General features: G+C 38.7%; 1 protein-coding gene across 1 annotated transcript; it reads right to left on the reverse strand.

The window, feature by feature from the left end:
• Nucleotides 1-13300: 13300 nt before the first annotated feature.
• LOC109059786 (cytochrome c oxidase subunit NDUFA4) lies at nt 13301-15362 on the reverse strand. Its single transcript, XM_042735131.1, has 4 exons — nt 15208-15362; nt 13953-14041; nt 13800-13860; nt 13301-13641 (listed from the first exon to the last, which is right to left on the reverse strand). Exons 1-4 carry the CDS (start codon nt 15247-15249, stop codon nt 13585-13587), a joined length of 249 nt encoding a protein of 82 aa, XP_042591065.1. The 5' UTR covers nt 15250-15362; the 3' UTR covers nt 13301-13584.
• Nucleotides 15363-15467: the final 105 nt, after the last annotated feature.

The following is a 15467-nucleotide window of genomic DNA, read 5'->3' on the forward strand; positions in this document are numbered from 1 at the left end:
AGCGATAACCCCCCAGAGTAAACAGAACAGAACAACATAAATGTATTGCAGATATCATTAAGATTCAGTAATTTAATGTACATGTTTAGAATTAGTCTGATTCAAAGGAGAATCAGAAGGCTGAATCCTGACTGACAGAAGAGGAGTTGGGGATGAAGGAGGGTAATTAGCTATTGAGCAATACGAACACTGCTGATAATACTGAGGGACATTAGATAGTTGTCTTATTCCTATAGGTAGATGGGGATCAGCTGAGAGTCAGCTGATGAAAGCTTGATTAACCTGACCTGCCAGCGTATTAGATAATGCCTAATTTGCATATTAAAACAACTGTTCAGAAAACCTGTAATACAAAACAATTGTCTTAATGTAATGTGAATAATAAACCAGGGAAGCATGGGAATATATATATATATATATATATATATATATATATATATATATATATATATATATATATATATATATATATATATATATATTTTTTTTTTTTTTTTTTTTTTTTTTTTTTTTCACCCTATTCACCTTAGAGTGCAACAAAGGTCATGCAGATCCACCAGCTAGTTAGTATGAACTCTTGGAGTCATCCTTTTGGGAAATATCCTTTTAAAACATTACCTCATGCTTGGTGAAGCTTGAAGGTGCATTTGCAACAAAATATTTGCTATTGAAAGATTACACCATCTGCAATGAACCCTCTACACAAACATATCATTCCTGACCATGTTTTTCCTTCAGCAGTAAGAGATCAGGGCATAATCCCAGCCTTGGACCTCCTTCCCGGCCAATATTAGTTTCAAATCTTAATCATCACCTCATTGACCAGCTCCCTACAGGAGCAGAATGGGGCTGTGCTGAAATCTTAATAGCTTTACAAGTGATGAAAACAGGCTCTTTATCTAAACAAGCCAGAATGCCTAGTATATGAGAATCTAGTATTGAAAAATATCACCCAGGTCAACTGGCAGACAAAAAAGACTACGAAACCTGTAGCAAAACATTATCATTCTAATCAGTATTGCCAGAAGTTGTGACTGAAAGTCATATTGCTTTAGTGAAAATGTTACTGCTATAGTAATTTATATCTGGATTAAGTTTATAAAGAACTATTTGTTCATCTAATCGCAGACTATATTGAGACCATTTCCCATCATCACCTAGTGGAAACACTTTGAAACCTCACAGAAACCTCAAAGTTCCCACACCCACTTATAAACCGACTCTACAGAGACTCTTGGGTAATAGATCTGTTATGAGAGCCTCATGTCTGTTTTCATGGGCGAGATTAAGTCCCATTTCTGTCATGTTAGCAGCATCTAACAGGGAATATCAGGACATCACTCAGCTCAAAGAGAAGAATGTTTGGGGAGCTCTTTTATGTCCTCTTTATGTTTTTAACAATGGAGAGAAACTTAATAGAGTAAGTTTACACCGCCAGACTCTTTCAGGCAATCTCCCCCATGTTAGAGATGCATGTAATAATACACCTCAGGGTTCGGAAGCAAAACCACAACTTTGTATTGTAAACATTAGTCATTCCTTAAGTTTGATAGTTTGCATGTAATCTAGTTTTGATGTATACCAAAATGCTGTATAAGCAAAAATATGTCTTGACATTACATTTTACCTTTTTTGTAATCCATAACATCATAAAAGCCTCTCTGAAATAAGCATATTATTACAAATACAGTTTTTATTACAATGCCATTATTACATAACCATTCTTTGTTACTGTATATTTAAATGCTGATGTAACACAACATTAACATTTCATTATTATAAGAGGTTACAGAGCTTTAATTTTGTACTGTATATTTATGTATTTTCATCTGCAACAATGGCAGTAAGCTTGCAAAATATCGCCCCCTTCCAAAAGCACATGGTATTGCATGACCCACATTCCATCTTAAAACCTAATAACATCACCTTTGATACCCAAATTAGTAAGGCCTCTAAATTGATCACAGCTTCACTTTGAAGTAACTTGATTATCCATACATCATAAATTATTGTAAATATCTATAATATAATAATTTACAATAATTACCTGACAAACTTGATTTCCTTGAATTTAATTGGTGCAGGTTGAGATAATTAAGGGTAGAATATCACAATTTAAGGATGATTGTGTTGTAAAGTTATCTAACAGGTGATATCTCGTCATTCTCCCTGCTATATATGGTCCCTGGGTTATTGAACCATTCCAAAACATGGGGCTCCAATGTGGTAGCTCTCTCTCTGACAGGCCGTTCTGGCACGTGGACAGATATTTTACAACTGTTTATAATATCTCATGGTAATAGGTCCTTGTAGTGGAGGATTACTGTACACATAGGCTAACACATATTGGGTGCTTTTGGGGCAAAACAAATTTACTTCTTGGAACAGCACAGTCCAGACAGAAGCCACAAGAAAAAAATCAGGTACAGCTTACTGTTTATCCAAAATACCAATAATAACCAGAAAACAAGTGGTTTGTAATTACAGTACACAAGATAACCTATAATGTCTTTGTTGTCCTATTCTGTCTGCTCATTCAAAGAGATGGAGAGGAAATATTCACACTTACAACTTTCTACAACATATTACAATATAAACAAAGTAAAACTGTCATAATTTATCAGAAGTAGGGGAGACCGGGTATGGTTCTAACATAGGGAGAGTTGTAACAAGACCTACTCCACCAATCGGGGATAAGCTAGGAGTCCTATGATAATTTCATTACCTCCAAGATCTTATATGAATGGTTGTCAGGCTGTAAATAGGTACATGCAGATTATTTATATATATATATATATATATATACATACATAATATGTATATATATATATATATATATATATATATATATTGTGTGTGTGTGTGTGTGTGTGTGTGTGTGTGTGTGTGTGTGTATGTGTGTGTGTGTGTGTGTGTGTGTGTGTGTGTGTGTGTGTGTATACTGATGTTGAGGTAAGAATGTCAAATTTTTGACCAAAATATCTTTTGTTTAGCATCTTTATGACCGTTTGAATAAACTGAATTTAAGATTCTAGTGGGCCGCGGGATCCCTGATAACCAACCTACTAATATGCTCTTGTCATTTTAAAGAAAGCCATACAGGTTTGGATCAAGGAATTACCACATTCATTTGAAAGTAAACAGCGCCATCTATTGTAAGGCTATAGACTGTCTGATTAGCTTTTGAAAATTATTTTATGTAATTATAAATAGTTTAGGTTTTTTTGTTTTTTTTACAACACAAATAAATACAGTATATTTGGCACACGAAATGGATGACAGATGACATTCTCATTCACTATTTAATTAGTTATATAAAAAAGTAACTGAATGACACATTATTCTGCCTAACATCTCCTTTTGTAAGTCATATGGATATAGAACAAAATAAAGGTAAGTAATAAGACATTTTTTTTTTTTTTTTTGGATAAAATATTTTATATACAACATAATCTCTCTAAAAATACCTTATAGGGTCACGATAACCAAAGTCCAGAAGTAGATCATGCTTTAATCTGTGTACACCAAACTTTCACTTTATTGTAATAATGTTTTGGGTTTTTTGCATTCACTAATAAAAAGATTTTATCATTAGCTAGTGCCACACTGAGCTGCTTTTAACAAAAGATCATATATCAAGTAAACCCCACACAGCAGTTTCTGTTTTAGCATTTAAACAGGCTTGGATAACTTCATACTTAAGAAACCCACTCCTAATCCAGCTCTTTTAGAGAACTACAGACTGGTATCCCTTCTTCCTTTCATTGCAAAAGCACTAAAATGAGTTGTGTTTAACCAAGTCTCTGCCTTTCTCACACAGAACAACCTCCTGGACATCAACCAGTCTGGTTTCAGAAGTAGACATTCTAACGAGACTGCCTCGCTCTCAGTTGTTGAAGCCCTGGCAAGAGCAGCTACCAAATCTTCAATAATTATCTTGCTGGATCTGACTGCTGCTTTTTATACATTTAACTACCAGATCCTCCTGTCAACACTATTGGCAAAGGGCATCTCAGGAACTGCACTCCAGTGGTTTGAGTCTTAGTAGATCCTAGGTCCTTCAAGGTATCTTGGAGGGGTGAGGTGTCCAAGTTGCAACATCTAGCTACTGGGGTGCTTCAGGGCTCAGTTCTTGGACCAATTCTCTTCTCTGTCTGCATGGCATCACTAGGTTCTGTCATTCAGAAACTTGGCTTTTCTTATCACTGCTATGCTGATGACACTCAACTCTACCTCTCATTCCATCCTGATGATCCGACGATAGCTACTCGCACCTCAGCATGTCTTCACTGCTTACATCAACAGACTTTCCTTGGTGGATGATGGACCATCACTTTCAACTCAACCTTACCAAGACAGAACTGCTTGTGGTTTCAACAACCCCTCACTTCATCACAATTTCACCATCCAGCTAGGCGCATCAACCATAATTCCTTCAAAAACAGCCAGAAACCTTGGAGTTGTGATTGATGATCAGCTAAATTTCTCAGACCACATTGCTAAAACTGCCTGGTCCTGCAGATTTGCTTTACACAATATTAGGAAGATCAGGCCCTTTCTTTCAGAACATGCAACACAACTCCTTGTTCAAGCTCTTGCTCTGTCCAGGCTGGACTATGGACAATGCTCTCTTGGCAGGTCTTCCAGCCAGTTCTATCAAATCTCTACAGCTAATCCAAAATGCAGCTGCAAGATCTCTGTTCTTTAATGAGACAAAAAAAAAAAAAAAAACCCCGTCACACCTCATGTTCATTAATTTGCACTGGCTACCAATAGCTGCTCGCACAAAATTACTTCAGACTCTAGAAACTTGCATTTTGCAAGTGAATGGCACATTTGTGACATCCCAAAGAGGCACAAAATCACTTTCACTGACTTTTGCATTAACTGTTCCCTCCTGGTGGAATGACCTGTCCAACTCAATCCAAGCAGCGGAGTCCTTGGCCATCTTCAAGAAACGGCTAAAAACATCTCTTCCATCTTGATTTGACCCTCTAACTCTAGCACTTTCTATTCTAATTCTATTTTATCTACTTGTTTTCTTTTTTATTAAAAAAAAAACAAAAAAAACAAAAAGCAATTGACCCTCTAAAACTTGCACTCTCTATTATATTTCTAAATTAACTATTGGATTTCTTTAAAAAGAAAAAAAGAGTCTCTAACTGTAACGTTTGAGCTGACGAGACGGGCGGATCCATGTGCAAGCTTTTATTGGTCAGAGACGTGGTCATAACAGGCATGGGTCAAACACTGGCAAACAGGTATATAGAGGGCAAGACACAAGAATAATCCTAGGGCAAGCGTGGGTCTTCAATGAGTGAACAATATCCAGACAGGGTAATCCAAAGGGTAAATCCAAAAATACGAAAGCAAGAATCAAATTTTCCATGTGGGAGTGGAGTGGCTGGAGACCGAGGCAGAGCCGACAGAGCAGGAAGCCAGGGTGGAGCCGACAGAACAGGAGTCCACCAGGCCGGAGCAGATGGAACTGGAGCCCACCAGGGCGGAGCAAACGACCACCACAGCCGAGCAGATGGGACAGAAGACCACCACGGCGGAGCAGATGGGGCCGGGACCCATGGCAGAGACCGGGGCCTAGGGAAAGCAGAGACAGGCAACACAGGCAGTGCATTCGTGGTCTCAGGGACTGAGGCAGGGAACACAGAGAGTTCATAGACAGCCTCCATAGCCATAACAGGACAGAACAAGAGTTCATAGACGGCTTTCATGGCCATGACAGGACGAAGTTTCACAGACGGCCTCCATAGCGTGACATGACAGGCAGTGCATCCGTGGACGGCCTCCATAGCCATGACAGGACAGGACGAGAGTTCACAGACAGCCTCCATAACCGTGACAGGACAGGACGAAGTTTCATAGGGTGGATACTACTGACACCTCTGGATGTTCTGCAGCGGATGCCGCCACTTCTGAAGGTTCTACAGCAGTACCCTCAGTGCATAGGGAGAGCTCAGTAATGGTTTCTCTGATCGTGGAGAAATCACAGTGGGTGCCAGTGTTAATTTTGGCAGGCATTTTTGATTTAGTCTTAGTCTTTATCTTGAGACGAAAATGCTTAAAGGGTACATAACATACACAGTTTCACCTAATCTCATGTTAATCTTGAATACCTATAGAGTAGTACTGCATCCTTCATATCTCCAAAAAGTCTTTAGTTTTATCATATTTATAAAAGAAAAATACAGTTTCCGATTCTCTCTGGAAAAAGTAGAGCTCCTGGAGGCCTACCGTCACTGAAATGACGAGAACACACAAACGCACTTGCTACACTTGCTGCCCCGGATCTTTGGGAAGCTGAACACAGTAAACTTTCCCTCACATCCAAAAACACACTTATTTGGAGACATTCTCGAACAAATCCTATGCAGTGCTGCCGACGATTTCCCGATGAAGCGCGTTGATGAGCGCGGTCTCGCTCTCCTCTGGTTGATGTGTGCGTGGGCGCGCTTTTCCTAGAGAAATGCACATATAAGGAGTTCCACCATCGTCTACATCATTAGATCCACAATCGAAAAAAAACAGCCGAAACTTGTACCAACCTGGAAGTAACATTTTTGGCACAGAAATTCTCCGTCATTCGTCCAAATTATTTTTTTTTAACTTTGGCCATGTTTAGCATGAGAATCCGTCTCTTTAACACTGTGAACAACTCTGAATACATGAAATACCATTGTACCCCCTCTTTAATATTCTTAGTCACATTTTAGTCATTTGAGTCTTTCATAGTTTTAGTCTAGTTTTAGTCTAGTTTTAGTCGACGAAAAGTCATCACATTTTTGTCAACTTTTAGTCGTTACTTTTAGTCAATAGTTTTAGCCAAACTGTAGTCACCAAAATTAATTTTAGTAGCTATTTTTCTATGTAGTCTTTAAACAAATAACCATTAATTCTTCTCTCGTTAGACCAAATCAATTAACCTTATGAGAAATTTGAATCAAGGACTGAATTTGGAAAAACTTGAATAAATTATGACAATTTTCATTTTTGGGTGAACTATCCCTTTAACAGTAGTGAAAAAGGAGCAACTTTTAAAGATATATATATATTAAAGAAGCACAATAAGACAGATACAATAGAGATACAAATTAAACTCATTTTTCAGATACAGTAGGTTTTACTTAACATGTATACGTTTATTTAACATCTTTTGTTGGTTAACATTAATGACAGATAGGTATTTAATTTTGAATGCAGTCCTTTTAAGACGGAAGGCATGCATGAAATACTGACACACGTTCAGTTTTCACCCACCTGTTCACGTTCAATTAATCCATAACCTACTATATTTAAGTGACATGATAAACATTTGGACTGCTGTGTGTGCATTTGAGCGCTGAGAACTGATCGCGAGTTGTATATGAAAACTGAGGAAGTGGAGCGTGCGCGCGCGCAAGAGAGAACACTTCTATCAGCACGATTCCACCTATCCTGCCTTCACCAACGTTAAGTTAAATCGACAACAAATTGTGACTCCCGGGAAAAACGAGACGTCAGGTTAACTTACCCCTTTCCCTTGCTGAGGCCATTGTTTCAGATCGCTAGTTCACGTTTTATTAGCCTATCCATCCACTGCGGCTGCTATACTGACTAGATTTGCAAACGCCCCTTATCCGATCGCAATCCAATGACAGGGAAGCACATTTTGAAGGACAATAGACTATAGGATGCATTTTGAATGTCCGGTAGTCCTCAAATAACATTATAGTCCAGTCTCGTCTAGTTAACGAAGACATCTTATCTTAGTCACAGAAAAAATGTTCATTAACGAATAGTTTTTGTCGTCGTCTTCGTTTACGAAATTAACACTGGTGGGCGCCACCATCTCTAAAGTTTCAGTGTTGGTGTATCCAGCCCAAACACACCATAAAGCAATCCCTCACATGGGAAGTGCTGCAGGCAAGGGAATTAGTTCCTGAACAGGAGGGGTTGAGCGCGCTGGTTTAGGGATACCAGCTGCATGTGCTGACACCAGCATTGAATCCTCCATGCTGGAAGCCAGTCTGGAAGACTAAAGAGCTGACCTCAAGGCTCTGGGTGCAACAGACAGGGAGTGATAGGATTCAGGATGAACAGATGAGACACAGTGATCAGCTGTCACATGACGACACTCTAGAAGATCAGCTGAGATGCGACGAGGCTCTGGACGATTGGCTGAGATGTGACGAGGCTCTGGACGATCGGCTGAGACGTGACAAGTCTCTGGTTTATCGGCTGAGATGTGACGAGTCTCTGGATGATCAGTTGTGAAGTGACGAGACTCTGGAAGGTCAGTTGTGAAATGACAAGACTCTGGATGACCAGCTGTGACATGACGAGACTCTGGATGATCAACTGAAAAGTGACGAGACTCTGGAAGGTCAGAGGAGATGTGACTGAGCAACTGTGAATTGACTTGATTCATGAAGAACAGCTGTGACTTGACGAAGGTGAAGGTGACGTGACATACAGCCAAGTATGGTGACCCAAACTCAGAATTCGTGCTCTGCATTTAACCCATCCAAAGTGCACACACACAGCAGTGAACACACACCCAGAGCAGTGGGTAGCCATTTATGCTGCGGCGCCCGGGGAGCAGTTGGGGGTTCGGTGCCTTGCTCAAGGGCACCTCAGTCATGGTATTGCCGGCACAAGACTCAAACCCACAACCTTAGGGTTAGGAGTCAAACTCTCTAACCACTAAGCCACAACTTCCCCAAAGGCCACGACTTCCCCAAAAGACCTGACTCATGAAGAACAGTTGTGACTGGACTTGACTCATGAAGATCAACGGTGACTTGACTTGACTCTGGAAGATCAACAGTGACTTGACTTGCTTCAGGAAGATTGACAGTGACTTGACTGGACTCAGGAAGATCAGCTGCGACTTGACTTGACTCCTGAAGATCAGCTGTGGCTGCCATTTTGCAATCAGGCTCAGCTGTTACCGCCATTTTGTGCTTGTGCTCTAGTGCGGCTGCCATTACATGAGTTAGTGCGGTGTCGCATTCTTCCTCCGCGAAACCCACAGTGAATGAAGAGCCAACAGTCAACAAAGCATAATCCATAAACTGAGCGAGTGATGAGCGTGGACCCTTGCGTCTAAGCTTAGACCTAAGAGGTTGGTTAATGCCATCACAAAAAACTATCAAAAGACAGTCCGGTAAGTCTGAATAGTGTGCGATTGCTAAATATTCTCGAATATAGTTCTCCAGTGATCGTGGACCCTGCCTAAAGGCTAACAAAATTCTTGCCGTGTGAAAAGCCGCTGGATCCTCGAAGCCGAAGCATCTCTATCCTTGTGTGGCCAAGTATTCTGTAACGTTTGAGCCGACGAGACGTGAGACGTGCAGATCCATGAGCAAGATTTTATTGGTCAGAGACGTGGTCATAACAGGCATGGGTCAAACAATGGCAAACAGGTATATAAAGGGGAAAGCCACAAGAATAATCCTAGGGCAAGCGTGGGTCTTCAATGAGTGAACAATATCCAGACAGGGTAATCCAAAGGGTAAATCCAAAAAAAGAAAGCAAGAATCAAAACCAAGACAAGGCAGGAAACGAGACAACATGGGCTAAACAATACTCGGCAGTGAATGGTGGTGTGAGACTGAGTTATATACTGACAGGATAATGAGGTAACGAGGAGGGAGGACCTAATCAATTACTATAGAAACTAACAAGATGGGCAAAGGAACAAGGGAACACAGAATTTTAAACATTTTAAAATAAGAGTCAACCAAACCAAAGACAGGGGAACATGGATCCTAACATAGCATTCTCTATTGTTTTTCTATTCTTTCTACAGTACTTGTGTTCTTTTTATTTATTATAAAAATGACCCATTAGCATTCTCTGTTCTTGTTATAAAGACTTGTTTTATCTTTATTATATATATATATAAACCTTGCTATGTGTACTGTGCTAGGCTAATCAAGACTTGCCAAAGCACTTACTCTTTTGTTGGTTTAGATTGTTTCTATTGTCCTCATTTTTAAGTTGCTTTGGATAAAAGCACTTGCTAAATGACTAAATGTAAATGTAAATGTAAAGATATAATTCAGAGCAAAAATGATTCATTCACTTAAAAGATTCATTCAACACAGAGATTCACTCATGAATAACAGAGCAGTTCCAAATGGTGATGCTGGCCCAGACACCAAAATATACATACACAAAAGAGGAATATATATATACTGTATGTGTGTGTATTTGTGTGTGTGTGTGTGCGTGTGCATGTTTTTGTGACATATCAGGACACAACTTTGTATAATGACATGGGTATGACACAGGTATTACAAGGAGAGGGTGACTTATGAGGACATAACACATTTCCCCATTTTTCAAAACGCTTATAAACCATACAGAATTAGTTTTTTTTTTGAGAAAGTAAAAAATGCACAAAGTTTCCTGTAAGGGATAGGGTTAGGTGTAGGGTTGGTGTAGGCCAATAGCACATACAGTTTGTAAAGTATAAAAACCATTATGCCTATGTAATGTCCCCACAATTCACAAAAACAAACGTACGTGTGTGTGTGTGTGTGTGTGTGTGTGTGTGTGTGTGTGTGTGTGTGTGTGTCACATGGACTCTTTTACTGATGTCCTAACTACGTTTGTCCCTCTGAACATTTCAGTTGTGTTGCTGTCTATGGAGGGTCAGAGAGCACTCAGATTTCATCAAAAAAAAAAAAAAAAAGATGAACAAAGGTCTCATGGATTTGGAACAATATGGGGGTAAGTAATTAATGACAGAATTTTTGGGTGAACTATCCCTGGGCTTGGGCCTGAACATTACATTTTTTTTTTCGATTGCTTAAACACATTTCTTGAAATTGTGCCTCCTTTTCTTGAATCTCAAATCCATAACTTCTCACCCAATTCCCCATACTTCCTATTTTCAGGTCAAAATGAAGCTCTCCACTCAAAACCATTGAATCTTGCTGAAAAACAAACAAACTTTGCCTTCAGACATCCCACTCAAGCCCTCAAACACATACACACTACAGCATAGTCTTACACAGTAGTGAGATCAATTCATAACACTGTTGCAAAAACATTCTTTTGGCAATCAGTTATCATTTTACAGCTCAATGTTTATTACAGTAAGAAGTTTATTTCCTTTACAGTACTGTAAAAGAGATTTTACAGTTGATAAAAAGCACTGGAAAAGAAAAGGTCAAATTCCAAAGAATTGAATATGAACACACAATAGACAGTCATCTCTCAGTTCTGCAAAAATACAATGTAAGAAGTACTTGGCTACAAATCAGTTCAACATGTACGAGTTTGAAGGTGTACAACTTGTGCTACAGTATTTACTGTACATAGAAAAGTAAAAGTGCTGCTACTATGCACTGTAATTATACTGTATGTGTAAGTATTGAAACCTTGTAGATAAGCCTGTAGGCCAGCTTTCCTCGTGAACAAGAACATGGTAAACTATAGTGCTGTGTATATCATCAGGAACAAATGTTCTTTGATAAAGTCCCCTTCATTTTCTTTTCCCCTCCTCTTCCTCGTTGTCTCCCACTAGGATTCATTTTCCAAATCACATGTGCTCCTTTTTTATATCATCCTGAGATTCTGTCTGGTGTGTCATTAGTTTAGCTACTTACAGATGTTTTTTTTCAATTGCTTACACACATTTTAAAAACTTTGCCTCTTTTTTTCAAAACTTTATACACATTTCCAAGAATTGTACACACAGTATGCAAAATGCCTCAGATCGTGTTTTTGCAGAAAACACTGAGCAAATTGGAACGTGTGCGAAAACAGGGGAAATGTGTTTAATGGTTTGAGAAACGTTATGAAAACTGAATGAATGATTTGGAAAACTGGACCAAAATGAATCAGTTATAGTGTGTTAGCAATCAAGAAAAACTGTAAGCAGCATCTGTGTAAGACAAGAGCAGCCTGATGGATGTATCCTGATCACCGAAACCTGCTCCACCAACATCAGAAGCTTCGCTTTTCGAATTCATGTGGACAACAGTGAAGAGCCACTTCCCGAGGAGCCCAGAAGAAAGCCCAGACACTTAGTCATCACAGTGTCACATGGAGCCCGAAGTATACATATTGTATATAGTTACAGAGTATGTTTTGTTTGTAGTGTAAATTTTAGTATTTTAGTAGTGTATTTAGCTCATTGCTGTGTGGATGTTTTTGGTGAATGTTGATGTACTGATATGCGTTTCCTAGGTTGTTCTGGTTTTTAGTGCTTTTCTATGTGGTTGTCAGGATGTTTTGAGTGGTTTGCTAATGCGTTGAAATGGTCTTGACAAAGTTTTCTGCGCAGCTGCTGGACTCCTCTTAGCATTTTTCATTTTGCATTGATACTGTACATGGTTGTTATGCGTTATGCGTGGTTGTTGGTTAGGAGTGGTTGTTTAATTTGGGGTTGGTTGGCTTTGGGTAAGCTAGGGTCCCTCACACGGTTTGCAGCTTGACGTGCTGTGAGGGCTTGTGTGCATCAGTGATGCTAAGAGTTACTTGTTACTTCACAACTACTGATAGGGTCACCCATAGTGGACACGTCACAGCTGAGACGCCAGACGAAGACAAACCACCAGATCCTGGACAGCAGCAGACTGGCCTGATGTTCCTGGCTGAAGATCACAAGCTGTCGTGTGTATGGGTAAGTTACTATTAATAGTTATTAAATATTAATAGAAAACAATTTTCTATTAATATTTTGCAAACAAAGCCTTATTACATGTAAAATAAAAAGTCATTGTAATGACAAAATAAAACTATGGAACACTGAAAAAACTAAAACTGTGTTTGTGTATGTGTATTAATTTATGTACAACTTAAATTACAACTTACAACATATAATTATACATTTGTCTTACTATGCCAATAAAGCCACTTGATATTAAATTATTTTAATTATATAATTTCTATGTTAATTACATATACTAAATATACAATAATGGATACAATAATGGATTTAATAATTACAATTATAAATGTTTGTTTAAAAAGTCGGTAGGTGTCAGTCTTGAGCAGTCTGCAATATACTTTTTCCAATTAAAAACTTAGCTCTTGTAATAATCTACTGTATTTGTTAATTTCCCACACAGCCTACTATGGCTTTCATCTTTGAATTTTTGCAGATGACAAGACTCAGAACTGTATACTTAAAGTCTGAAGTATAAGTTGTGAAAAGGAAGGAAGTTAGCACAGTTCCCTGTGGGGGCCCCGTGTTACTTATCAAACTTAAAGTATTTTTCCCATAGGGGATTTTTAAAAGTCTTCCATAAAATCATCTAACTGGATGCTTCACACACACAAAACACTTCTATTTATTGCTGTCTGTCATGTTTATTTGGATAACAGTAAGCTCAGCACAGATGATATTGAAACAGGTTTGATGATGCAATTTCCCTTGATGTGACAGTATTTGTATCAGTGTTCTGTCAAAAGATAACATTCAGATAATACAGCTTGTGTATGTGCTCCCTTTCAGTTTCAGTGTTAATAATTTAATATGGGGATTCACATTCACAGATAAGTTCTGGTATCTGATGACATGTTAGACTTGAAAGTGCAGCATTTATCACACCCAGCTGATTCACTGGGCTCTGCTCAGAAGTCAGGCCTGTCCTTCTTCAGTTTAGAGTAGTCCATGTTGACAGTGAAGAGCTGTGGCAAATAGGTTATGGGTTAAATTATATTATTACACAGTATTACCAAATGGGACTTTGGTAATAAGCTTAACGGACTATATTAGCTAAACATAGATGGACATACAAAGATGGTCACAGGAATGGCCTAAAAGTCTACATGAATGTTGTTTTCACCTTGTACTGGTCATTTGGCCCCAGTTTGTTCCAAGGCTCTGGGTTGTTCTTGCGATCCCATCTGTTGACAGATTTAATCAGTCATATACTCTGAATTATACTGGAATTTAATGATTTTTGTCTGTTTGATAATGTAATTAAAAGTGTTCTCACGAGCAGTCAGGGTTCTTTAGCGCAATGCGGCCCAGGTAAAGCATAGACATGGTCGCTCCACCACCGATGAAGATGAAGAGAGGAATCAACTTCAAAGAGAGACAGAATTATAAATAAACGGCTAAACAATGACAAAAAATGCTGAATAACCAATAACCTCCCTGTTATGCAGTCCATAAAATAAAAGACTTTTATTTTAGGGGTCAAACCTGTTACCATCATTTTTGTTAATTCAGTTAAATAGTATTCAATAAAAATAATATAATCATGTATAGCCTACAAATATCAGCATTCATCTCTTCCTAAAACGCTTTTAATATCAAACCTGTAAAAGACTGTCAAGAGTTTTGTGATTTAACTTGAGATATAGGCTAGGCCTACATGGCTACACACACACACACAAATGTTTTTTTTCTTCTTCTTCTTCTTCTTCTTAAAGAATCACTTTATCAAACCGGAAAAAGGTGTGTTTCCAAGAATGACCCATTTAATGCTGTCTATGTAGGCAGTTCAATAGGTTCTGAGACCTCGCCATGCTTATCTGAGGGAAATAACAACTGTCTTTATGTTGATTCAGATCATCTACAAGCGGAAAGCTCATTTCTTTGATATTTAGAGTTTATTACAAATCCAGTACTGCAGCTGCGTATTAGATACTGTACAACAAAGTAGCATATGTATCACATAATACATAAATGTCCGAATTCCTTCGCATAGGCTACCTACTATGAATAGGTTCTATACTATTTTAGGCTTAAGTCTTGTAAATCTCGATAGAAAGCTGTTATGGTAAATGACTTAAAAGCGGTACAATTGATTTCACCTCAATGCCCTTGACGTACAGCTGATGAACATTACACTGCAACACAGTCATATGACAGATAACGCGACCTACAGCCGGTATACGTGCTCAGCCACTGGTGTTATATGGTGAAGTCACGTACACAATGTATAGACTGAAAACCATTTGATCAATGCCAATTTCATCACCATATCACAGAATGACCACAATATCTCATCACTGTGAATGAAATAACACGAAATCCATGTTTAGCCTTCTCCACTGCGGTCATTCAATATACTGTTTGGCTTTTAAATCAAACATTTGTATTAAATATACCCCTCAAGCAGCGTACGAGGGTGTATTTACGACAGAGCCAACGCCTGAAACGATTCTGAGGCATAATTTGAGAATGAATGAATCGTCATTATCAACAGACAGAAGCATCAGCGGTAAGAGATCTGAAATACTTACAGCCGGGTGGCTTTTCACTTGTTTCAGTACGGTACTCAGCATGTCAAACTCCCGAGATAGCCTATATATAAAATATATATATAGAACAGGATTAATGAGAGGTCTGATGGTGTTCGCACGCTCTGCTGTGTGTTTCTGGAGCGGAGTGTAAAGGGATGCCTGATATCAATGCGCTGTGGAAGGACAGAGGGGCGTCCGCGGGCTAACACAATTAAAATAGCCTACTCTTGTGGCCAAACAAAATAACCATTAGTATTGGT

The sequence above is a fragment of the Cyprinus carpio genome, chromosome B12 (assembly GCF_018340385.1).
Source record: "Cyprinus carpio isolate SPL01 chromosome B12, ASM1834038v1, whole genome shotgun sequence".
NCBI lineage: Eukaryota > Metazoa > Chordata > Actinopteri > Cypriniformes > Cyprinidae > Cyprinus > Cyprinus carpio.

What these genes read in the sequence shown, in the direction of transcription:
- LOC109059786 (XM_042735131.1), bottom strand. Translation starts at nt 15,249, where the DNA reads ATGCTGAGTACCGTACTGAAACAAGTGAAAAGCCACCCGGCT. An exon ending in AAGTGAAAAGCCACCCGGCT is followed by an intron (nt 14,042 to 15,207) that starts GTAAGTATTTCA and finishes CTCTCTTTGAAG; the next exon opens with TTGATTCCTCTCTTCATCTT. An exon ending in GGCCAAATGACCAGTACAAG is followed by an intron (nt 13,642 to 13,799) that starts GTGAAAACAACA and finishes TATTTGCCACAG; the next exon opens with CTCTTCACTGTCAACATGGA.